General features: G+C 55.5%; 1 protein-coding gene across 1 annotated transcript; it reads right to left on the bottom strand.

Annotated features, from left to right (window-relative positions):
* Window positions 1-1133: 1133 nt before the first annotated feature.
* Window positions 1134-17810, bottom strand: LOC102069483 (keratin, type II cytoskeletal 80). The gene is made up of 9 exons (XM_074530836.1): window positions 17175-17810; window positions 14006-14220; window positions 8121-8181; window positions 6992-7087; window positions 4395-4559; window positions 3743-3868; window positions 3008-3228; window positions 2533-2588; window positions 1134-2458 (listed from the first exon to the last, which is right to left on the bottom strand). Exons 1-9 carry the CDS (start codon window positions 17508-17510, stop codon window positions 2304-2306), a joined length of 1431 nt encoding a protein of 476 aa, XP_074386937.1. The 5' UTR covers window positions 17511-17810; the 3' UTR covers window positions 1134-2303.
* Window positions 17811-22868: the final 5058 nt, after the last annotated feature.

Here is a 22868-nt window from a genome sequence, read left to right on the forward strand (position 1 = left end):
TTGCCCCAGCTGGGGTGTCCCAGGCTCCCATTCCAGCCTCATCCCAGACAGCCCCAGCCCTGTCCCTGCTCCTGTCCTGGCAATGGGGCTGCTCTGAGCCCATTTTTGTTCCTCTGCTTGGGAAGGGCTTTTCCCCAAGAGCTTTATCCAAGGGCTCTTCCCAAGGGCTTTTCCCAAGGGCTCTGCAGGTTCCTGGCTCCAGAGGCAGCCCTGCACCAACCCTGCCCAACTGGGAGTTACTGCAAACTGCTCAGAGCCCCCCATTCCCCATCCTGCCAGGCTGGGAAACTGCATTGAACTTTCTCCTCTGGTCTGGAATGTCCTTCCCATCCTCTGCCTCCCATCCCCTGCCCTGGACCTGGGGAGCAGCTCCCAAATTTGGGTTCTCTGGCACCTTGGGGGCCCTTTGGATCTCCCAGGGAAGTCTCTCAAGGGAACAGGGGGCACCTGTGATCCAAAAGGGCACCTCTGGAATGCAGGGCTTCAGGAAAATGTGGGTGCCCAGGATGGACCTGCCCAGGTGTGCAGGAATCCCCCTTTGGAGAGGGGCAGGAGGAGTTTGGGAAGGGGAAGCTGACCCTGGAAGGGCAGAGGGTCCCCCAGGTGAGCAGCAAACAGCAAAGCTGCTCCCAAATTTGGGTCCTCCAGCACCCCAGGGAACCTGCTCCGGTTTGGATCTTCCAGGGAAATCCCTGTGGGGATAAAGGAGCACCGAAAGGAATGAGGGGCTGAGGGAAATGGGTGCCCAGGTGTGCAGGAATCCCCCTTTGGAGAGGTGCAGGAGGAGTTTGGGAAGGGGAACCTGAGCAGTGCTGAGTGTGTTCCCCTCATTCCCAAATTTGATCCCAAGGCCTTGGATCCCACCCTGTGTCTGCCCCTCTGGCCCCCTGCCCTTGAATGATGATTCACCACTTTCTAACTTTGTCTAGAGAGTCTTTGTCCATGATTTTGGGTTTTAAAGATTCACCCTCCTCCCGGGGATGTGCCATTCACCATTCCAATCCCTGGGAGGCGATTCCAGCCTCACCTGGCTGCCAGGACCCAGCCGGGTCCCCAGGTGAGTCCTGCTGGGAGGGAGCTGCTGCTCCAGAGGCTGAGAGAAAACCAAGGACAGGACGGATTCTGAGTGACAGAACTTTATTGTGACAGCCAAACCCTGAAAGCCAGAGCTGTGCTTCCTATCCTACAGGAATGTGGGAATGGGGACCAGAATCTGGGAATTCGGGGGGGCTGAGTGGCAGTGGCTGGGGCCAGGAAGGAAAATACTGCAGGATTGTGGGTGAGGTTGGGAAGAGGCCACAGCATCCCCCACCTGTGGCCACCTGGCCCTTCCAGGGCTGGCTCTGGGAGCTCTGGAGCATCAGGATTGGGATTGGCCCATGGGGGCAGCGGGATCAGGTACAAGCTGAGGTCAATAAATACGAAGGCAAGGGAGTTTTCCAGTTCCGGGCTGAAAGAGGGAAGATTTGGATTTGATTTTAGGAAGGAAATTCTTCCCTGTGAGGGTGGTAAGGTCCTGGAATGGATTTTCCAGAGCAGCTGTGGCTGCCCCTGGATCTCTGGAAGTGCCCAAGGCCAGGCTGGATGGAGCTTGGAGCAACCTGGGACAGTGGAAAGTGTCACTGCCCATGGCAGGGGTGGGATCGGGTGAGCTTTGGGGTCCCTCCCAACCCCAACCAGGCTGTTCCCAGTGCAGTTTAATAGGAACCAACTTAAATACCCCAACTTTAGGAGCTGGAACTGCTGTGTGGAGCCTGGAGAGAGGGAGTGATTATGGGAATCAAGAGTTTGGAGGCATTTTCGCTTTGGTGAAGGAATGAGGGGCCCCCTGAAGGCAGGGAATGCCCTGAGGTGGCCAAGGGTGCCCCAGGGTGTCACCATGTCTGTCAATACTGGTGACAAATACATCCCGGGGGTTGTTTTCCTCCCTCTGCCCCTGAGTGGAATTTGGATGGTGCTTTCCTTGGAATCCCTGTCAGAGCAAGGAAAGGGTTTGGCAACAGCAGTAAAGGGACCAATGGCAGCTGCTAAAGCTGGGGTAGGGACACTTCCCTCCTGCTGGGCACATTCCAAGGGGTGACTGAAAATCCCCTGGGAAGGGAGCCTTGGAGAGGAAGGAGAAGGAAATGGGAGAGTCCCTAAAGTGCTGGGGTGGTTCCTGCTGTAACTGGGAATGGAGCTGTGAACTGGGATGGTGGAACGCCAAGGGACAGCCTGGACAGGACCCCCATCCTTCATCCTTGCAGCGGGCTGGAGTTGAGGAGGAGCTTCCCAGGTGCTTGGGCTCCGTGTCCATCCATCTCCTAGGAGCACTCCCCGGGGGCCCCGGCGCTGAGCTTGGGCCGGGTCCCGGTGTCCGCAGCCCCCGCAGTGTCCGGGTCCCTCCCGGGGCCGCCCCCGCTGGGCTCCCCCGAGCCCCGCGCAAAGAGCCGCGAGTTCCGCAGGGTGCTGGCAGAAACTGACACAGGGCAGAGGTTAAAACCCTCCCATGCATTCCCCCGTTCCCTGGAGCAGGGGGATCAGAGCACTTACGAGGCCTGGGCCGGGAGTGGACGGCGCTGATGATGGTGGGGATGGGCTGCTCCATGCTGGGAAGGGAAGGACACAGAGTGAGGACAGGGCTGGAGCTCTCCCACAGGGGTGGGAAGGGCTGGGGTTTGGCCTGGGGGGTTGGGATGGTGGTAGGACCAGGATGGGCTTCAGCAGCCCCTGGGAAAAGCACCTGGAGAAGGTCTGGACCCTCAGCCTGGGGAGTCTGAGGAAGACTTGGGAGCAAGAAATGGGATTGAACTGCTGGGAACCACCAGGATTTGCCCCTTCTTTGACCAAACCTTCAGTACCCGCCTCAGAACTTGGGATTTGGGCAAGCTGGGCTTTGGGAGGGGTCCCTGCCCATGGCAGGGGTGGGACTGGCTTCCAAAGCATTCCATGATTCCATGATGTCTCCATCCTCCCAGGTGTCCTGGTGCATCCCTTCCCCACCTGAGGCAGAGAAATCCTGGCTCACCTGTTCTCCTCCCCTTCCACGAGCTTCCTGTAGGTGAGGATCTCCACGTCCAGGGCCAGTTTGATGTTCATGAGCTCCTGGTACTCACGGACCAGGTGAGCCATGTGCTCCCTGCTGCGCTGCAGGGCCTCCTCCAGCCCAGCCACCTTGGCCTTGGCGTCCCTCAGGGTCCCCTCCCCCTGCTCGCCAGCCTCGCGGATGTGCTCCTCCAGGTACAGGCACTGGGGGGTGCGAGAGGGAGTGAGGGGGCTTGGGAGAGGGAATTCCACCCTGTCCTGCTATCCCACCCAGCACACACCTGTCCCGTTATCCCACCCTAGGAGACGCCTGTCCCTTTATCCCACCCTAGGAGATGCCTGTCCCGTTATCCCACCCAGGACTCACCTGTTATCCCACCCAGCACACATCTGTCCCATTATTTCCACCCCAGCACACACACCTGTCCCTTTATCCCACCCAGCACATACCTGTCCCATTATCCCAGCACACAGCTGTCCTGTTATCTCACCCCACCCCACCCCACCCCTCTCCTGTTATCCCAGCACACACCTGTCCTGCTATCCCAGGTCACACCTGTCCCTTTATCCCACCCCAGCACAAACCTGCCTGGTTGTTTCCCCCAGCACACACCTGTCCTGTTATCCCAGCACACACCTGCCCCGTTATCCCACCCAGCACACACCTGTCCCATTATCCCAGGTCACACCTGCCCTTTTTATCCCCCCCAGCACTCACCTGGCTCTTCTGGGACACGATGCAGGAGCGCAGTTTCTGGATGCGGATGTTCAGATCCGCGATTTCCCTCCGGCTGTCCAGGAGGTGCCCCCCGAAGGAGCCGGGCTGGGAGCTGCTGTCGGTGAGCTGTGGAGAGAGGGACAGGTGCCCTGGCATCACCTGGGTTACCTGGGCAACGCTCTGGGGCTTGTTCCCATCCTCTCTGGCTGTAGTTCTGGATCCAGTGCCCTGACATCACCTGGGTTATCTGGGCAAAGGTCTGGGGCTTGTTCCCATCCTCTCTGGCTGTGGCTTTGCATCTGGTGCCCTGGCATTACTGGGATTTACCCAGTACATTTGCCCTGGATTACCTGGGCAAAGGTCTGGAGCTTGTTCCCATCCTGTCTGGCTGTGCCAGGCTCACCTGGCTCTGGGACCAGTCACATTCCTGCTCCTTGGAGAGCTGGAAGGACATTTCCATCTCCACTGGGAGATGTGCTGGGTTCCTCCAGTGTGGAAAGCCCAGAGTAACAAAACTCCAGATTTACTGTCTGGACAGTGATCACGGATAGTGCCTTGTCCCTCCCTCCATTCCCAGCCCATCCCTGCCATCCCAGCTGTCTCCAGGCCAGTCCCTCCTGTCCTCTCCTGGCACGGAGCAGGGATCTGGTACCTTCCTCCGGGTGAGTGCCTCGGCCTCCTCCCAGCTGCGCAGGGCCAGAGCCTCGTACTGGGCCCTGACGTCCTCCACGATCCTGCCCAGTTCCGGCCGGGAGCAGCTGTCGATCCCCAGCACCACGGAGATGTCCTTGATTTCCGTCAGCAGCTCCTCCAGCTCCTGCAGGGCCACGGGACAACAGGGGAGAGAACACGGAGCTGGACATTCGTGGAATGGTTTGGGTGGGAAGAACAGCAAAGCCCAGCCCAGCCCAGCCATGGCAGGGACACCTCCCACTGTCCCAGGCTGCTCCAAACCCTGTCCAGCCTGGCCTGGGACACTGCCAGGGACGGAGCACAGCTTCCTTGGGAAATCCATTCCAGGGCCTCCCCACCCTCACAGGGAAGAACTTCTTCCCAGGATCTGGTCATATCCGTAATTCCCAGTAGTCAGAGAGAGCTCCAGGTGGGCTGTGCTTGGCAGAACAGCTTCCCTATGGAGAGGGGGACAATTCCCAAGTTTTCACTCTCTGGAGTTGGGCATCTGGTATTATTTGCTCCATAAGATCCAGACTCAGGTTAAGTTGGGGTTTGGGATCTTTGGATACAAACTGGCAAAATCTGACAAAACAGTGCCTTTGGACTAGTCCAGGAGCAGGGAGAATCCTGTGATCCTAAAGGCTGGAAAACACCTGTAGGATCACTGGATTCCACCTGTTCCTCAGCAGTGCCAAGGCCACCTCTGACCATGTCCCCAAGTGCCACATCCACACATTCCTTGGGCACTTCCAGGGACGGGCACTTCACCCCAGCTACGCCAGGGCTGGACAGCCCTTTCCAGGAAGGAATTTTCCCCAATATCCAACCTAAACCTCCCCTGGCACTTCCTCTTGACCAGTCGGTCGTTCCCCAGGAGCAGAGCTGGAGCTGATGATCATGGATCAATACCCACTGATATCCAGGCTGAATGGGAGAGTTTTGGGAAAACAAAGGCAGTGTGGATCACTCCACAGCCTGGGGAGGCTGGAAAATGCCCTCTCCAAGCTCTGCTGTGGGATCCAGCAGCGCTGGGGTTGCTCCTTGTGATGCCAGAGCCTGATTTAGGGCTCCTCGGGGAACCAGGAGCCTTCCCTGTGCACAGCCATGCCAGCAGAGCTGCTCCACTCCTCTGTCCTGGGAATGGCAGTGTGGAGGGAGGCAGGAGCACCCCTGGGATTACAGTCCACCAGCATATTTGCTCTGGATAAATCACAGCTGCAAATTCCCCTCCCTGAGCCTGGAAGGGCCCCTGGACCCAGGTCTGGACTCAGGTTTGGACCCAGATTTGGATCCAGGCTTGTCGTCCCTTATCTCAGGCCCAGCTCCTGCTTTGCACCAGGAATTCCTTCCCCTCCTCCCTCTCCTTTGTTCTTCCCTTTGTGCTCAGGTCCCTTTGGAGCAGGAATTGTGTTCCTTGAGCCCTTCCCTTCCCTGGCTGGGCTCACGAAGGGCTCTGTGGCTGAGGGATAACACAGACACACCCCAAAAACCAGGATGATTGGGAGATTTTATCCCACTGCTGTTTAATCCCTGAGTTTCTTTGTTAATCTTGGAGCAGGTGAGAAAATTCATGTTTATTTGGAATATCGGATCATTTGGTGAATAAAACCCCCAAAGTAGTCATTTAATAATGAGAATTAATAAATAATTTTCTCTTGATCCATCCCAACAAGCAAAGTTTAATTAATTTTCTCTCCACCTGGGAATGTGCCTGTACCTGATGTCATCGAATCCACAGAGAAGGTGAGACAGGAGAGGTTGGGGATGAGATTTTTACATTAATTAGGGGTTCAAAAATGCAGCTTTTTATGGGACGCATGGGAAATCAGGTGGAGACCCTGGAGCAGGGCCTGATTTCCAAAAAAACTGGGCTAAAATTGCCTTGCATGAGGAACAATCTCATTTTAGAGCAGATCAGGCTCCCTGGGCAGTTTTGCTGGGAGGCAGCACCAGCCTCTCCGTGCCTCAGTTTCCCACATGGAATGTTCATACTCCTCCACCAGGCACTGTAATTGTTTGGATTGCTGGAATTTAGATAAATCCTGAGTGTTCCCACACTGCTGATCCTGCTGGGTGACATTTTCCAGGCCTGAGTCAGTGTTCTGTTCTTCCCCTGGCTGCAGTCATTCCTGGCTGGGGACCCCTGGTTTTCCTGGGAAAGGAGGAGGCTGGAATGTGTTTCAGAGCACCCAGGTTCTCCAGGTGTCTTGGGGTTTGGGTTCTTCCTGGAGTCTGAACATTTGGCTCACCTGGGCCGAGGTCTGGGACAAACCCCATCCATTCCAACCTCATCCTCATCTGGGCCAAACTCCATTGGAATTCCAACCTTATCCTAAACAGCCAGTTTGGGATGAGGTTGGAATTCCAGGCCCCTGCAGAGGCTCTGGGGCAAAAGGAATGTTCTGCTCCCATTCCAATGTTGTTTTTAGGGGAGGGATCAACTCCTCATGTCCTGCCTGAGCACTGGGATGGCTGTGACACCCTGGCCAAGTTCCCACGTTGGTGGAAATCCAGGATCTGTCCCCAAAATGCCATTTCCCATGTTGTCCCAGCCCTCTCCAGGTGTGCTCCCACCTGCTCATAGATGGTTTTCTTCAGCTCCAGCAGCTCCTGGAGCCCTTTGAGCTTCACCTCCAGCTCCGTGCGGTGCAAGGTGCTCACATCCAAATCCTGCAGGAGTGGAAAGGGAGTCACCAGGGATGGAAAGGGATTCACCAGGGATGGAAAGGGATTCACCAGTCCACACCTGGATTTACAGCCAGTCACTCCCACTGCTCCCCATCCCAGGGAGTTCCAGGCATGCTGGACAGGGCTTAGAGCACCCTGGACAGGGAAGGAGTCTCTGCCCATGGGATGAGATCCTTCCCTCCCAACCCATGCCCAGATTTATTAACAGGGATGTCTGGAGCTGCTCTCCAGCTGGGGAGGCTCCTTTGAGAACCTCTTGCCTTTGTTTTGTGGGACTTGGTGGTGGAAGGGCCAGGCAGGGCTGGGCCATCCCCTCCCAACTTTTGTTCCCCACAAAAGGCTCCACTTATTGCAAACTTGGGAGCCACCCATGGAAGTGTCTGGGAATGCCTTTCCTGGTGAGTGTGCAAAGGAAAACACGGAATTAGCCAGGATAGATATTTGTGGGGAACATTCCCTCTCTCCAACACCCTTATCCTGCCCTCAAATTGGGGGTTTTGATACAAAATCCCAATTCCAGCTGATTCCCACTGGCTCCTGCTGGACTGGGAGCTTTGCCAGGGGTTTGCCCAGGGCGTGGCCCCTCCACAGGGAACAAAGGAAATCCTTTAAATCCTTTATCAATTCCAGCCTTTCCCAACCCTAATGGCACCCGGAGGGAACACAGGGAGGAGGGGGCAGCTGGGGAAGGGTTTGGAACCCTCAGGCCAGGGAAACCCCAGGTGCAGGGATGGGGAGAGTGACCAGGAAATCCCGGGATAGGGAATGGGGACAATGATCAGGAAATCCCAGGTGCAGGGATGGGGATGCTCTGATCCCCAGGTGTGCCAGGGGATTTTCAGGAGCCCCTCCAGACTCACCCTCCTGTGGAACTGGGACTCATCCCCTCCCTGCCCTCCTCCAGACCTTGTTATCCCAAACCAGCTGAGCCTGGATCACCTCCAGGCCCTCCCCTGGCTGTGCAGGGCTGGGTAGAGCCAATCCAGGGGAAAATTCCCCTTCCCCTCCTGCTGACCTTTTTGAGCTCCATGAAGGTGAATTCCATCCCGCTGCAGAGGCGAATTTCATCCTCGTACCTGCAGAGCACCCACAGCATGGCATCAACCACAGGGAAACTCAGGGAGGGACACTCAGAGTTGTCTTCAGACTCCCAAAGTATCCCACCTTTCTGCTTTTCCTGCTTGTCCCCCCTCCTTGAGGCATTGAGTGAGAAGCTGCCACATTCCAGCTGCCCTGGAACACCAGGAGCACTTTGGGGATGAAGAATCCCAGAGCAGAGAGGAGGGAGCTTTAACTGGGATTTCACCTGGGGGCTGGGCAGCCTCAGGTTCTTCACAAAGGGATGAGGGACAGGGGTGGGGATGGGGCTCTGCCCAAACTCCTCAATTTCACCCCAAACCCTTTCCATGAGCAGAACAGAAAAGGTTTGGGGTGAAATTGAGGAGTTCCAGTGTCAGAGTCTTCCCAAGGGAGAAAACTTTGGCTTGTGGCAATTCTGATAATTCTGGGCTGGTGTCATAACTCAGCCCAGGTGATTTGTGAAGGCACATAGGTAAAGTAATTCATGGGAAACTGCCCATGGAGTTGAAGGAAACCAAACCAGGATGGGGTGGAGTCCTGGGTGTCCCTGTGTTTGAGTCCTGGTGGGACGGCACGGCCAGGAGCAAAGCCTCAGTCCAGGGGCAAATGGATGTGAGTGGGAATCGGGAAATGCTCCAACCCTTGCTGGCTCCTGGGACAGGGGTGTGGTGGTCCCAAACCCCAGGAAAGGCACAGGGTCCATTTTGGCCCAGCAGAGCTGGGTCAGAGCAGAGCCATGGGAGGGGGTGGGTGTCTCCCCCAGCAGCTGGACAGGGGTGGGAGCACTGGGAGTGATGGATCAGAGCAGGCTGAGCTCTCAGGGAGCTCCAGGCTCCCCTGCTCTTCCCTGATCCCTCAGGCTCCTCAGCCTAAGGGGTACATGGCACTCCATGGAATCACTAAGATTGGAAAAGCCCTTGGACAGCATCGAGTCCAACTGCTCCCCCAGCCCTGCCAGGGTCAGCCCTGATCATGTCCCCAAGTGCCACACAGCTCTGGTGGCTGCACCCCTGCCCTGAGCAGCTGTGCCAGTGCCTGGACACCTTTGCAGTGAGGAATTTCCCCCAATATCCAACTAAACCTCCCCTGGCACAGCCTGAGGTCACTTCCCTTGTCCTGTTGTTTCCTGGGAGCAGAGCCCGACCCCCCTGTCAGGAGTTGTGCAGAGCCACCAGGTCCCCCCTGAGCCTCCTTTGCTCCAGGCTGAGCCCCCCAGGGCCCTCAGGAGCTCTCCAGACCCTTCCCCAGCTCTGGTCACACTCCAGCCCCTCGGGGTCCCTCTTGGTGAAAGGGGCCCCAAAGCGCCCCCATTTCCAGCTGTGAGCTCAGACTTTCAGTGCTGCTGGGACACCAGCAAATGAACCTAATGGAAGTCACCAAATGGGCCTAAGGGGAGCTGAGACCTTTAGGAACAAGGAAAAATGGGATCTCCCAAGAAACTGAGGAGAGAAACATCAGGAATGCAGCCCTGTGCTGCTGTTTGGGGTCTGGAGCATCCAGTCAGAGGTTCTCAGGAGCCCAGAAGGTTTTTGGGAGCTTTCCTTGCCATGTACAGAGTGTGGGAATGGGGAGCAGATGTTGGGAAAGGGGGGAAGCCGTGCTCAGGAGCTGAGCTGGGATGATCCACAAGGGGACAGTGAGGGTTGGGGTGTGTGACAGTCACAGCTTTGGGCACTCCTGGGGCTCCTCCTGGTCCCCCTTGGTGCTGAACTCTCCCTGTCCTTCCCTGCCTTTCCAAGGCCGGGCAGCAGGGGCTGATGGGATTTACCTGTCTAGGCTATGCTCCTCACCTGGGATGTGAACCTGGCATGCTGGAACGGCCAAGCTCAGTGCCTGTCTGCAGCCCCTCTGTGCTGGGCCAAGCTCAGTGCCTGTCTGCAGCCCCCCTTCCTCCTCCTCATGCTCAGCTCAGGCCCAGTGTACCCCACTCTGTCACAGTCTCTCCCAATCTCTCTCAGGCTGTCCCAGTGTATCCCAGTATGCCCCAAGCTGTCCCAGTGTATCCCAGTGTGTCCCACTCTGTCCCAGTGTGCCCCAGTCTCTCCCAGTCTATCCAAGTCTCTCCCAGTGTGTCCCAGTCTCTCCCCACCCCAGGGCCTGGCAGAACTCCGCTCCCAGCAGAGCAGAGCTGCCCCAGAGCTGCCCCAGAGCCGCCCCAGCCGGCCCAACGCGCTCCTGCCACGCTCCAGGCCCGTGACTCACCCCGGGCTGGGGCTGGAGCATTCCACAGGCACATCCCAGCCTTTATCTGCGGGACATGATCCCGGGGCACTGCGGGAGGGCAAACCCAGCCCTTCCTGCACTTGGCACACTTGAGACGGCGTCTGCTCGCCCCAGGCTCCTTCCATGGAGCAGAATCCAGGGAAGCAGCTCTCAGGCAGGCTGTGCTCCCTCCTGGATGTGCCTGTCCCCTCTCCATCCATCCATCCATCCATCCATCCATCCATCCATCGCACACATCTTTTCATGAAAAATCCTTTCCTTAGGATTTTTCCTCCTGAGAAGCTGAGAGGCCTCAGGAACAAAATGTAAACAATGGTTATCTGCTGCTGTGGAATGCAACAGGTGCATCTGTGATTGGTCTCATAGAGTTGCTTCTAATTAATGGCCAATCACAGCCCAGCTGGCTTGGACTCTCTGTCCGAGACACAAACCTTTGTTATCATTCTTTCCTATTCTATTCTTAGCTAGCCTTCTGATGAAATCCTTTCTTCTGTTCTTTTAGTATAGTTTTAATATAACATATATCACAAAATAATAAATCAAGCCTTCTGAAACATGGAGTGAAATCCTCATCTCTTCCCTCATCCTCAGACTCCTGTGAACACGGTCACAATCCCTCCCTCCGTCCATCCATCCATCTGTCCATCCCTCCGGAATTGCTGCTCCATGGCAGACTCCTTTGAGGAGAAGGTGGGAGTGTGCCAGGGGGTCCCATCCAGGTGGGTTTGGGAAGCAGTCCCTGACTCAGGGTGAATTCAGGGCCTCATGGGGGGACTCCCCCAGGCTCATTTCCCATCCTGGAGGATTTGGGGTGTTCCCATGCCCATGGGGTGTTCCATCCAGAATGCCACAGCCTGGCTGAGGGCACCACTCCAGTGGGAAATCCAACTGGTTCTTTGTTTTTCCTCCCCTGGAATTCCCTGTGGAAAAGAAACCTCCTGGATTTGCCTGGTTTGTGCAGACATTTGCTCCAGAAATGCCCCTGGGCTGGGCCAGGGCTGGATGGGGCCTGGGAATTCTCTCCCTGTGAATCAGTTTTGAGGGATGAGGCACCCCAATTGTGTCCTATCCCATTGTCCAAGTCACTGGGAAAGTGACAAGAAATCCAATAGGGAGAACCCTTGGGCAGCACCTTCATGCCTAAGAAATCAGGTTGGAAAACCCTGGAGTGTCAGGAGCTGGGAATTCTGCAATTCCTGAGTGCAGATCTGAGCACACACTGGGGCTGCCCCATCCCTGAAGTGTCCTAGGGCTGGGGACACCCTGGGAGAGTGGAAGTGTCCCTGTCTGTGCCAGGGTCCCTTCCCACCCAAAATCCCACTCCAGGGATTCTGCCTCCTCAGGGAAGGGCCAGGTGCTCCCTGCAGGGATGGCAGCTCCTGACCTTTGCATTCCCCAAATGAACAGCAGGCAGGCACCTCCCATGACAAATTTAGGACTTTTTAGGCAATTCAGGGTGCCATTTGAAGAACTCCTGGGAGGATGATTTCAGTGTAAGGTGAAGAATCAAACTCCTGTCAAATTCCTCACAACACTCCCTGTCCTTGGCACTCTTGAGGCCCGTGGAATCCTGAGCTTTGGGTACCTCACAAGAAAGACCCTGAGGGTCTGGAGAGAGTCCAGGGATGGGAATGGAGCTGGGGAAGGGCTGGAGCAGCAGGGAAGGGTCTGGAGAGCTCCTGAGGGACCTGGGAGGGCTGAGCCTGGAGAACAGGAGGCTCAGGGGGACCTTCTGGCTCTGCACAAGTCCCTGACAGGAGGGGACAGCCAGGTGGGATTCAGGATCCACTCTCAGGGAACAAGGGAAAAACAGCTTCAAATTCCATCAGAGGAGGTTTAAGTTGGATATTTGGAAAAAAATTCAATGGAAAGGGTTGTCCAGCCCTGGCACAGCTGCCCAGGGAGTCCCCACCCCTGGAAGTGCCCAAAACCCTGTGGACGTGACACCTGGGGACAGGGGGTCAGTAGTGACCACAGTGGTAGGGGGTTGATGGATGGACCTGGTGATCTCCAAGAGCTTTTCCAAGCTGAGTGATCCCACAATTCCAACCTGCTCTGAGCTGATTAAGGCATTTCACTGCTGGGTCTCTGTTAGAAGGAGCTGACAGCCCTTCCCTAAATTGCAACCACCTGGAGCAGGGCTTAAGGAGCTGGAGAATCCTTGGACTGAACATCTTGGGGAGTTTGTGCCTCACCTCAGGAGTGGGTTTGGATCCCAGCAGGGATTTCTGCCCCCCCCCAGTCCCTGGGCACCACTTTGGGTTGGACAGTCCCTGCACAGCCCAGATCCCCATGGGAGCCTCCAGAGCTCCAGGAAGGTGCTGGGTGCCAGTGGGAGGGAAAGGAGCTCATTTGGCATTCTCCTGTGGGATGCAAATGAGCCCCATAATGAGGGAGGCATTGTCTGCTCCCCTGTGACCGGGCATGGCCCAGCTGCTCTCTCTTATCTGCTCATCTCCAGAGATAAGAGGAGCTCCCCAGAGATAAGAGGCAACTGCAGCTCCCCGACCTTTGGCTGCCTCCCTATTCCTGGTCAGGACCATTTGGGGCACAATTTTGACCTTTTAGTCAAAGCAGAGTTTGGCAGAAGGAGGAAAGGAGGAAATCCCACAGTCATGGAATAGAATATTCCTTCTTTACGAAAGAATCCCTCCCTGTGAGGGTGGGGAGGGCCTGGAATGGATTTCCCCCTGGCTGCCCCATCCCTGGAAGTGTCCAAAGCCAGGCTGGATGGGGCTTGGAGCAGCCTGGGACAGTGGGAGGTGTCCCTGCCCATGGCAGGGGTGGGATGGGTGTGTGTGAGCCTGGACAGGAAAAAGCTCCAGGAAGAACTTTGAGCCCCTTCCAGTGTCTCAAGGGACACCAGGGCAGCTGGAGACGAACTTGGGGCAAGGCATGGAGGCAGAGGACAAGGGGAAATGGCTTCCCAGAGGGCAGGGACAGGTGGGATATTGGGAAGGAATTCTTCCCTGTGAGAGTGGGGAGGCCCTGGAATAGATTTCCCTGTGGCTGCCCCTGGATCCCTGGAAGTGCCCAAGGCTGGACAGGGCTCTGAGTGGAAGGTGTCCCTGCCCATGGCAAGGGTGGCACTGGATGATTCTAAAGGCCCCTCCTAACCCATTGTGTGAGGATGAATATCCTGAGTTGGAAGACACCACAGGGATCATCCAATCCAACTCCTGGCCCTGCCCAGAACACCCCAAAATTCCCACCATGTAGCCAGGAGTGTTGTTTTTTGTACAGAGCAGCCTGGTCCAGAAATCACTTTGGGGACAAAGTTCTGGCTTGTGCTAATTTTGTGGAGAATAAACATTCTCTGTTTTCATGGCTGTCACTCCAGCAATGCCATTCCCCGAGTTGTTCTCTGGCAGAGGCTCCTCTCAGACCCTGCTCTCCTTGGAATTTCACTATTCCAGCTTTCCTTTCACCTCTCATTACCAGCTGTGATCCTAAATTCCCAAATCCATCCTTCTGTGCACACAAAAGCAGGAATATGTTCCTGGGCATCTCAGGCTGGCTGAGTTAACTCAACCCCACAGGGCTGCTCCCAGCTGAATCCCCCTGGCTATGGACAGACAGAGTGACAGGGACACCTACTTGCTCCGGAAGGCATCCATGGTGCTCAGCACCTTCGCCAGCTCCGACTCCAGGTTCTCCTGCTCGAAGTTGAGCGCCTTCATCTCCTGGTTCATTTTGCTCACATACTGCTCATAGATGGCCTTGATGTCCGAGTCAGAGTGGGAATTGTCCTGGTCCTTCAGGAAGTTCCACCTGGTTGTCAGGATCTTGTTCTGCTGCTCCAAGCTCTGGACCTACGGGAGAAGTTTCAGAGGCGTCAGTGACACTGAGGGCCACAATCAAAGCATGGCAGGGCAGGAGATGTTGGAGACCTTCAGAACCAGCAGATTTCCAGGGAAGAATGAGAAATCCCTTCAAACTAGGCCTGAGGATGGAGGGTTACAGAATCATGGAATGGTTTGGGTTGGAAGGGACCTTAAAGATCACCCAGGTCCATCCCTTGGCATAGGCAGGGACACCTTCCTCTTTTAGGGGACTTCTAGGGGTTTTACACATTACCCACGAATTAATTTCTCAGTAGAACATGGTGACATCAAAATAAACCCGTTCACATTGGGCTAAACACAGTAACATCGGAATAAAGGAGTCACTGACAATAGGAATGGTCAGTTCTGTCCCTTTTGTGTGTGACAATGGGCTACTGGAAACACCTCCAGCGTCACCAGATTCAGGTGTTGAGTCCAACACGGTGAAGCCAAGGCTGCAGATCCACCCCAGGTCACGCAGGGATGTCCAGGGTCAGGGAAGGGCAGATTTCCTACTCCAGAGAGCACAAAGAGAGGGAACCCTCTGGACTGCCAGGGATTACAGCATGGAGAGGTTCAGGGAAATGAATCAGGTTTATTGCAAAGCAGCTCAGACAAAGCTCTGGAGAACATCCCAGGTAATTACAGACTCCAGGTGAGCTCCCTGTGCTGGCTCTGAGAGGACAACGCTGCCCTTCCACCGCCCGCCTTTGAGGAACCTGCTCCTCTTTCCCAATATTCCCAATCTCACCAGTAACACTCCAAGTTTAACAGTTCTCATCTTCAAAGCTCTTGGCCAACTCCAATTAATTGGCTAATTGCTACCTCTGGGAGCAGCCCCAGTCACGTTTTGGCTGGAGATGCTGGAGTTGCCTCCAAGTTTCCTGTGTTGCATTCCGGGATGACTCAGGGCCAGTGCCATACTGGGAGCACTGGGAGCACTGGGGGCAGGAGCCATCAGACCTCCAGCCTTGAGCTGGGGTCCAAAGAAGAGGCAGAATTCCAGCTGGTGACCCAGATGTGGCACCATCTTTCTCCAAATGCTTCCTGTCGGAACAGAGAGAGCAGCCAAGGAAAGCAGAACCATTCCAGTGCTTGGGAGCCTCCAGCAGAAGGGATGGGAGTGTTGGGATGTTCCAGGTCTCACTCTTGGAGACTTCATCCTTCCCTCCTGGGATGAGAATGGCTTGTGTTGGCTGTTGCTCCAGGTCCATCTTCAACCTTTAATTAATTCCTGACCTCCTTCCTAATCCTCAGCTGTTCCTTTTATCTCTCACATTCCTGTTAGAATCATCCCTGCACTCAACTGGTTCCATCTTCCAACATCTGCTTGGAACTGGATGATCCTAAAGGTTCCTCCTGACCCAAACCATTCCATGATTCTGTGATTCCTGTAATGTCTCTCTCAGTGGAAATCCCCCCTTGCTGAGCCTTTGCAGGAGCTTTGCAGAGGGATCACCCAGATTTGGCCTCATTCCCTGGAATTTCATGCCTGAACACACAAGTGGCCAAAGTTTGGTCCCCACAGACCCTCCCCTCTGGGGCTCAAATAGGGGCTCCAGGGCTTGGCTTTTCCCTGCCTTCTTTTCCATCTGTCTGGAAAATAAAAACCAGCAGAACTGTAACAGCTGGAAAAGCTCCAGGACCAAACTCCTGTAGCTGTGTGGTCAATTATCCCTGGAATCACCTGCTGGGGATCGAGAGCATCTGAATCCCTGATTACAAAGCCAGGTTCTCTTTGACAAGGAAGTGCCATTCCCTTCCTCTGGAATGAGGGCCTGGGGCAGGTGCCTGAAGCTGCCACTTGATGCAGCTCTTGAAGCCTTGATGCAGCTCTTGAAGCCTTCAAAGGAGCTCAGGAGCTGCAGTTGGAGACCTGGGCCCAAGGGGTGCTTGTGTCCCTGAGCCCTTGGCCCAGGGGGTGTCCCAGCGCCAGGATCCACACGGATCAGGATCAGGAGGCCGCTGGGTTGGCTTTGTTGGGAAACCTGGAACTCTCAGCTCTTCCCTCCCTGGTGCCAGGGAACAGGCCTGGCTCAGGCACACGGGGTTTTGTGCCTTTCCCTTCCTCCCATCCCTGCTCTGAGGGCCCAGCAAACCCCAACCTCTCCACCTGGACAGTCAAAATTCCAGCCTCTACTGTCTGGGTGCTTCCCAATGCCACAGTCTTGGAAAGGCTCACAGGAGGAGGCTGTACCCATCCATCAGAGCCAGGCTGGGCCCTGCTGACCCTGCCAGGTGTGACTGGCCACAACTGTCCCTCTGCAGATGTTCCTATGGCCTTCTCCTTCCCAGTGTGAATTCAGGTCCTCGCAGAGCTGAAATGAATCAATCCCAGGCTGCTGGAGGCTGGCAGGGAGAGCTGCATGAAGCAATCCCAGAGATTACATCTGTTTACGGAGCAGGGCTCTGCAGGAACCTGCCTGCTCTGGGAGTTGTTTTCCTTGGAGAAACTTCTGCTTCTCCCAGCTCCGCAGAGATGAAAGCAGCTCTTTCTTGGCCTCTCTCCTCAGAAGCTCTGAGGCAGTGGCTGGGGGGTCCCCCGCACTGCCCAGATGGAGGTGGGGATGAGTTCCCGGGGATGAGTTTGCAGGGATGAGTTCCCAGCTCTCTTCAGCAGCCGGAATTGGAGCTGCCGCCATACTCAGCGTCACTGCCCGTGGCCGTTTGGCCACTCCGGGAGCCAAGGCCTCCTGTCCATGGTGTCTCCTGCCCACGGTGCCCCCAGGACCCTGCCGGGGCTGCTCTGGGGGTCCCCAGGAGCTGTCCAGGGTGACAGCACAGCCCCGGCCGCGCCTCCCCCAGGGATGCTCCCTAACCCCCATCAGACAGAGAGCTCAGAAGGAATAACTAACTGGGCTAATAACTAATTAGCTGGATATGCCAGCCTAGCCGGGGTGGTCCCCGAGCCCCTCCCCACCCCAGTCAGGAGCTGTCCCTACCTTCTCGATGAGGGTCACGAACTGGTTGTTGAGCACTTTGATGTCCTCCTTCTCCTGCTGCCGCACGGCCTGGAACTCGGTGTCGATGTCCAGGCGCACGGGGGGCGGCAGCCGGCCCATGCCGGGGAAGGGCGAGCAGCGCAGGCTGCCCGGGGAGCCGCTGCCCGGGGAGCCGTGCCCGTCGCTGCCCAGCGAGCCGGGCCCGTCGCTGGTACCGCCGTCGGGGCTGCGGCGCTCCGGGCTCGGGCTCCCGGCGGCCCGGCCCCGGCTCATCCTCGCCGCCGCCTCCCCGGAGCACAGCGAGCCGCTGGAGAAGGCAGAGCTGGGGTTGGTCATGGCCGGGCTGGCTCCGGGGGAGGGAGAGGCGGGGAAGGGCTCAAGGTTTGTGGCTGCTGCTGCCTCCGAGAGAGGAGCGGCGGGGCCGGCGCGGTTCCGTCTGCTGCGCTTGTGGCTGCTAATGAATTCCAAGCACCTGTTCTGCGATGTTCATTAAACGGAGGAGGGTGGAACCCTTGATGGAAATCCAGATCAACCTGTTGGGGTTTTTTTTTTTTTCTTTCTATGTTGTTTTTTTTCTTCTTCTTATTCCCTCCTCTGTCTGCTCCCTCTTTTCTTCAGGAGCTTGTTTGTGTGAGGAGGACTCAGGCCCTGACAGCAAAAACAAACCCTCCCAGGTAATGCCAGCCCCCAGCAGCTGCCTCCCTCATCCTTAAAAGGTGAGGAAAGGAATTGGAGGTGCCAGGCTGGGAAGGACTGCTCCAGGCACAGCTCTGCACAGAGACTTGGCACACGGAGCCGGCATCAGCCCCTGGCTGCTTTCCAGCCCAAATTTTCAGAAAGGAGCAGGGATACTTTCTTTTCTTTTCTTTTCTTTTCTTTTCTTTTCTTTTCTTTTCTTTTCTTTTCTTTTCTTTTCTCTTCTCTTCTCTTCTCTTCTCTTCTCTTCTCTTCTCTTCTCTTCTCTTCTTTTCTCTTCTTTTCTCTTCTTTTCTCTTCTTTTCTTTTCTCTTCTTTATGTTTAAAACCATAAAGAGTCTGAATTGGCTAAAGAAAGACTTGGGAAATGCATCCCAAGCTTGGTGTGGCTCGAGCTCCACATGGGCACAGCAGGGAAGAGCCTGGTGCTTGGGTGTTTTAGAGAGGATAGGCCTGGTTTTAGGGATGTCAGGTCTAATTTATGGATAATAGGTCTGGGTTCGGGGATGATAAATCTGTTTTTAGAAATGGTAGGTCTGGCTTTAGGGAAGATAGGTCTGGTTTAGGGAGGATAGGCCTGGTTTTGAGACCCCTGGGAGTGGGCCAAGAGTGCTGAGGTTATTCATTCATCTGCTCTGGCAGCACCAGAGACCCTCTAAACCTCTGGACCCGAGGCAGATCTCAGGTGCCCAAGACCATCTTTGACTGCCCCATTCCCATTGCCCAAAAGCCCTATAAAAGCTGGAGACACAAAACCCCTCTAAAGTTCAATGAGCTCTGGTGTCCCACCCTTAAATCCCTGTTTGGTACAAACCCTGGATGTGGTTTCCTGCTTTGGCTCTGTTTCTCCTGCAAAGCCTGGGAAAGAAGAGCTCCCATCTGTGCCTTGCTTTGTGGCATCCTTGGGAAGGGGGACTGGGATGGTCTTCTTGGCCATGCCAATTTCCGTTCTGTGGGAAAGCTGCTGCTCCACGCTGGAGTTTCCCTTCCAAGGGAGGTGAGGGAAGGAGAGGTTGGATCTGTGCTCCGACAAGAACCATCTGCTGAGGAGCAGCTGTAGTTTGGGAAGGATTCCCAGGGAAGGGGACCTGCTCCAGTGGGGTTGACCTTTCCTTCAGGTGGAATTGCAATATATTGCCAGGAACGGGGTGTTTTCCCCTGTCCACCTTCCCCAAACATCCTCTCCAGGGAAAATGCATTTGAACACCAGGTCACTTATTCAGTGGCTCCTTGGCAGAACTTCTCACAGTAATCCTGATGGTTTATTTTAATGATTAAGCCCAAATTCCTGGCTGGGAGCAGCCATAGCTCGTGGCTCCTGCTCTGTAGGTGATATGATCCCTTTCTGGTGGGTTTCTGTGGTGGCTCTGTGGCTGCAGGCATGGATGGGATCCCAACGGGCACCAGGTCAGGGTCACCTTGGCCCTGGAGGTGCTGAAGACACTCACGGCAGCCCTGGGAAAGCTCAGTCCCTCTAAGGGAAGCAGGGGCAGGTGGAGTGAGGGCACTTTGGTGCAGTAGAGCCTGGGAGCAGTGTCTGCTCTGATCCTGGTGGGATCTTTCATGGTCCCAGCTCATCCCACCTGTCTGAGCACCAATCCCTGCTCCTTTCTCCTCCAAGGATCAATTCTTCCCCTCCTTTTTCTTCCATGAAATGAAGTTTCCAAGCCTAGGTCCAGCCCATGGGGACAAGTTTGGCTCCAAGAGCATCTCCCAGTGCACAGTGGCCCAGGAAGCCTCTCCAGGTGATGGGATCCAAATGGATCTGAATGATTCCTGCACAGCATCGTGTCCGGTGTCCCACATCCTCCCCATCCCTGGAAGTGTCCAAGGAAAGGGCTTGGAGCACCATGAATAGTGGAAGGGGGCGGAATGACATGAGCTTTGAGGTCCTTTCCCAGCCAAACCCTTCCATAATTCCATGATTAGATGCCGGAGACAGGCCCAAACTCCCTCTGCCACAGAAAGGTGCAGCAGGATGATGGTTCAGGATGAAAACTGCCTTTAATTCTTGGGACAAGCAGGATGGAACCCTATTTTTCACTGGCATCACTGGAGCCACTCTGGTCTGAGATGGATGAGGGTTTTCCAAGTGCTGTGTCCTTCCAGCAGGATGGGTTTGACTTGCAGGTGACATGGGATGTGTCGGAAGAGGATTCAGCCTCTCCTTTCAAGGCTGTGCTGCTGTTGGCCCACAGGGTGAGCAGAGGGCCCAGGTGGAAGGGGGACACTCTGGGGGACCCTGGTTTCAGTGCCTGTGGTGCTGCTCCTGGGCATTCTGGTGTTTGTAGGGAAGGATCCTGTGGCTCCCAAAGAAGGGGGGACCTGTCCCCAGTTCAGCATCTGCCCCTCGTTCCTGCCCCTGCCCCGGGAGAGGCTGAGCTGACTCAGGCAGGTCCTGCCTTTCCTGATGTTCTCGGGGCTCCTCCTCGGCCAGGTATTTGGTTCCGTTTGGGATGGGCTGCTCCCCAAACCAGGGAGCCTTCCTGGCTGCACAGAAATCCTGCTGGAAAGGTGTTGGAACTCAGCACATCCCTCTGGGTGTCCAGAGTTGCCAGGACCCCTCCACAGGGCTCAGAGACCCTGGCACACAGCCCAGAACACCTGCAGGTTTGATTCTGACCCCTGGAGCAAGTTACCAGCTTTGTATGAGGATCTGAAAGTCACAGAGGGTTGAATGGTATAATAATAAAATGATCACAGAGTGAAAATGTAGATTTTAGGATTTTTGGTATGGGAGTCATGGGGACAAGATGGAGGAATCCAGGCGTGTCCAGCCTTTCTTCTTCTTCTTCTTCATGGTCTCCATTTTTTGCAGTGATGTTGGCACTTTGGGATTGGTTTAGAGTAGAAGTGCACTGTCTAACATGGGTGATAGGTATTGGGAATTAAGTGTAAATATTGTACACATAGCTTTTAGTATAAAAAACTAACACCACATCAAGGGCTGGAAACAATTACCAGCTTTGTGTGAGGAGTTACAAGCCACAAGAGTATGAGTAGAATGATAGTGAATTAATCACAGGGTGAAAATGTAGAATTTTGGGGTTTTTAGAATGGGGGTTCAGGAGGCAAGATGAAGGAATGTGGGCATGTCCTGTCCTTCTTCTCCTTCTTCTTCTTGTTCTCCATTTTCTGCAGTGATGGTGGCACTTTGGGATTGGTTTAGAGTAGAAGTGCACTGTCTAACATAGGTGATAGCTATTGGGCATTAAGTGTAAATATGTTATTCTGTAATATTGTAAATATGTAGTTTGTAGTATAAAAGGACAACACCACCTCGGGGGCGGTCAGAGTGCCTGTGGCTGCCCTGCTGAGCAGATCTCAGCTGGGCAGAAAGAAAATTTTATAGATAAGAATTAATTAACAACCTCAAGACCGAAAAGTGAAGAGTCCAGACTCGTTCTTCAGTTCCGAAACAGAGACATCCTGCACATCTCGGGGCAGCAATTACCCAAGAGAAAGGGACAGGGACAAAGGAAGGTGGGGAGAAGGTGGAGAAGGGGATGAAAGGTCCGGTCCCATCCAGCTGAGCTGCTGTGTGCCCCCTGTGCCATTGGGAGTGCTCACAGCCTGGTGGCTGAATCCTGAAGCCTGCTGTGGCTGGGTGCAGAGTGAGCCCAGGATCTCCCATCCAGATGTGTCCAGATGTGTATGTGGTTTTTTGGGGGGCTGAGGCTCGGGGCTGGGCACAGGGAGATTTAAACCATCACAGGGAGCCTGAAGGTGCTTCAACCCCCTTGGACAAACCTGGGAAATCTGCAACCCTTCTCTGGACACTGCTGGGGGTTATTGCCAGCACCTGGAGCTCCCAGGGTTATTGGCTCAATGTGTTCAGGCAGAGTGGAATAATTTCTTAATCAAGGCTCCTCAAGTAATTGATGTTTATTAATGAAGAGTAAACTGGGAATCAGCCCCAAGGTATGTGAGTGAGGAGGGAAAGCAGGACTGAAGGAGCTCTGGAGGGAATGAGAGGGTGAGAGGGAGCCAGGTAAGGGAGCTGCCCCTGGAATGGGAATTGCCCCTGGAGTGGGACTGGGTCGGGCTGGTCACACAGGGCTGGGAGTGGTCAGTGCTGTGGCCACAACAGGACAGGGAATGGTCAGTGCTGTGGCCACAGGTGGGACAGGGAATGGTCAGTGCTGTGGTCACACATGGGACAGGAAATGCTCAGTGCTGTGGCCAGAACAAGACAGGGCAGAGCAGCTCCTGGTCCTGCTGCTGGAGCCTCCCCAGGGTCAGCTCAGGTTTAAAGAAACAGAAGGAGGAGAGGATTTATTTTGTGAAATGTGTGGTTTGGTTTGTTTTATTCAGTTTGGCTGGGCAGGGCAGGTGTTTCCTGCTCTGCCAGGGGCTGGGCTTGGAGGTTCAGTTTGGCACTGGGCACTGCCCAGTTTGGGCTGGGGGCTTTGAGAGCCCCTTCCTCCAGCTCTGCTCTGTTCCCTCTGTGCAGGTCCCTCTGGGGAAGGGCAGGGGCCAGGCTGGGGACACGTCCAGGCCGTGCCAGGGTGGGACAGAGGGGCTGAGGGAGCTCCATAGCCCTCGAAGGACAGGGCCCAGCCCCGGGTGGGCACAGAGGGGGAACACTGCAGGGACAGGGGTGGGGGAACACTGCAGGGACAGGAGTGGGCATGGAGGGGACACTGCAGGGACAGGGGTGGGCACGGAGGGGACACTGCAGCCCTGCCTCCCCTTCTCCCCCGTCCTGTGCTGGGATCAGGCTCTGGGGGCTGGGAAGGGGAGAATTCGATGCCAGACTGGGGGTATTTGTGTACCCTGGTTTGGGGGGTGCCTGGGGGAGCTCTGCCACCTTCCCAGGCTCCTTTCCATCCCTTCTCTTTCTCTCACTTCGTTATTCCTTCTCTTACCTTCATTCCTCCCTTCTCCTCTCTCTTCCCGTGTCCCATTCCCACTCCCACCTCCCGTTTTCCTTGCTTTCTGTGCCTGCCTAGAGCCGTCCACATCTCTTCCCTGCCTTCTCCTGGAATCCCAAGCCCG

Source organism: Zonotrichia albicollis, chromosome 33 (genome assembly GCF_047830755.1).
Source record: "Zonotrichia albicollis isolate bZonAlb1 chromosome 33, bZonAlb1.hap1, whole genome shotgun sequence".
In the NCBI taxonomy this organism is placed as follows: Eukaryota; Metazoa; Chordata; class Aves; order Passeriformes; family Passerellidae; genus Zonotrichia; species Zonotrichia albicollis.

Excerpts from the sequence above, each read along its gene's own strand:
- LOC102069483 (XM_074530836.1), bottom strand. The coding sequence starts at position 17,510 with ATGACCAACCCCAGCTCTGCCTTCTCCAGCGGCTCGCTGTGCTCCGGG. Across the intron at positions 7,088-8,120 it reads CCTTCATGGAGCTCAAAAAG|GATTTGGATGTGAGCACCTT; the intron begins GTCAGCAGGAGG and ends CCACTCCTGCAG. Across the intron at positions 3,229-3,742 it reads TCGTGTCCCAGAAGAGCCAG|TGCCTGTACCTGGAGGAGCA; the intron begins GTGAGTGCTGGG and ends CGCACCCCCCAG.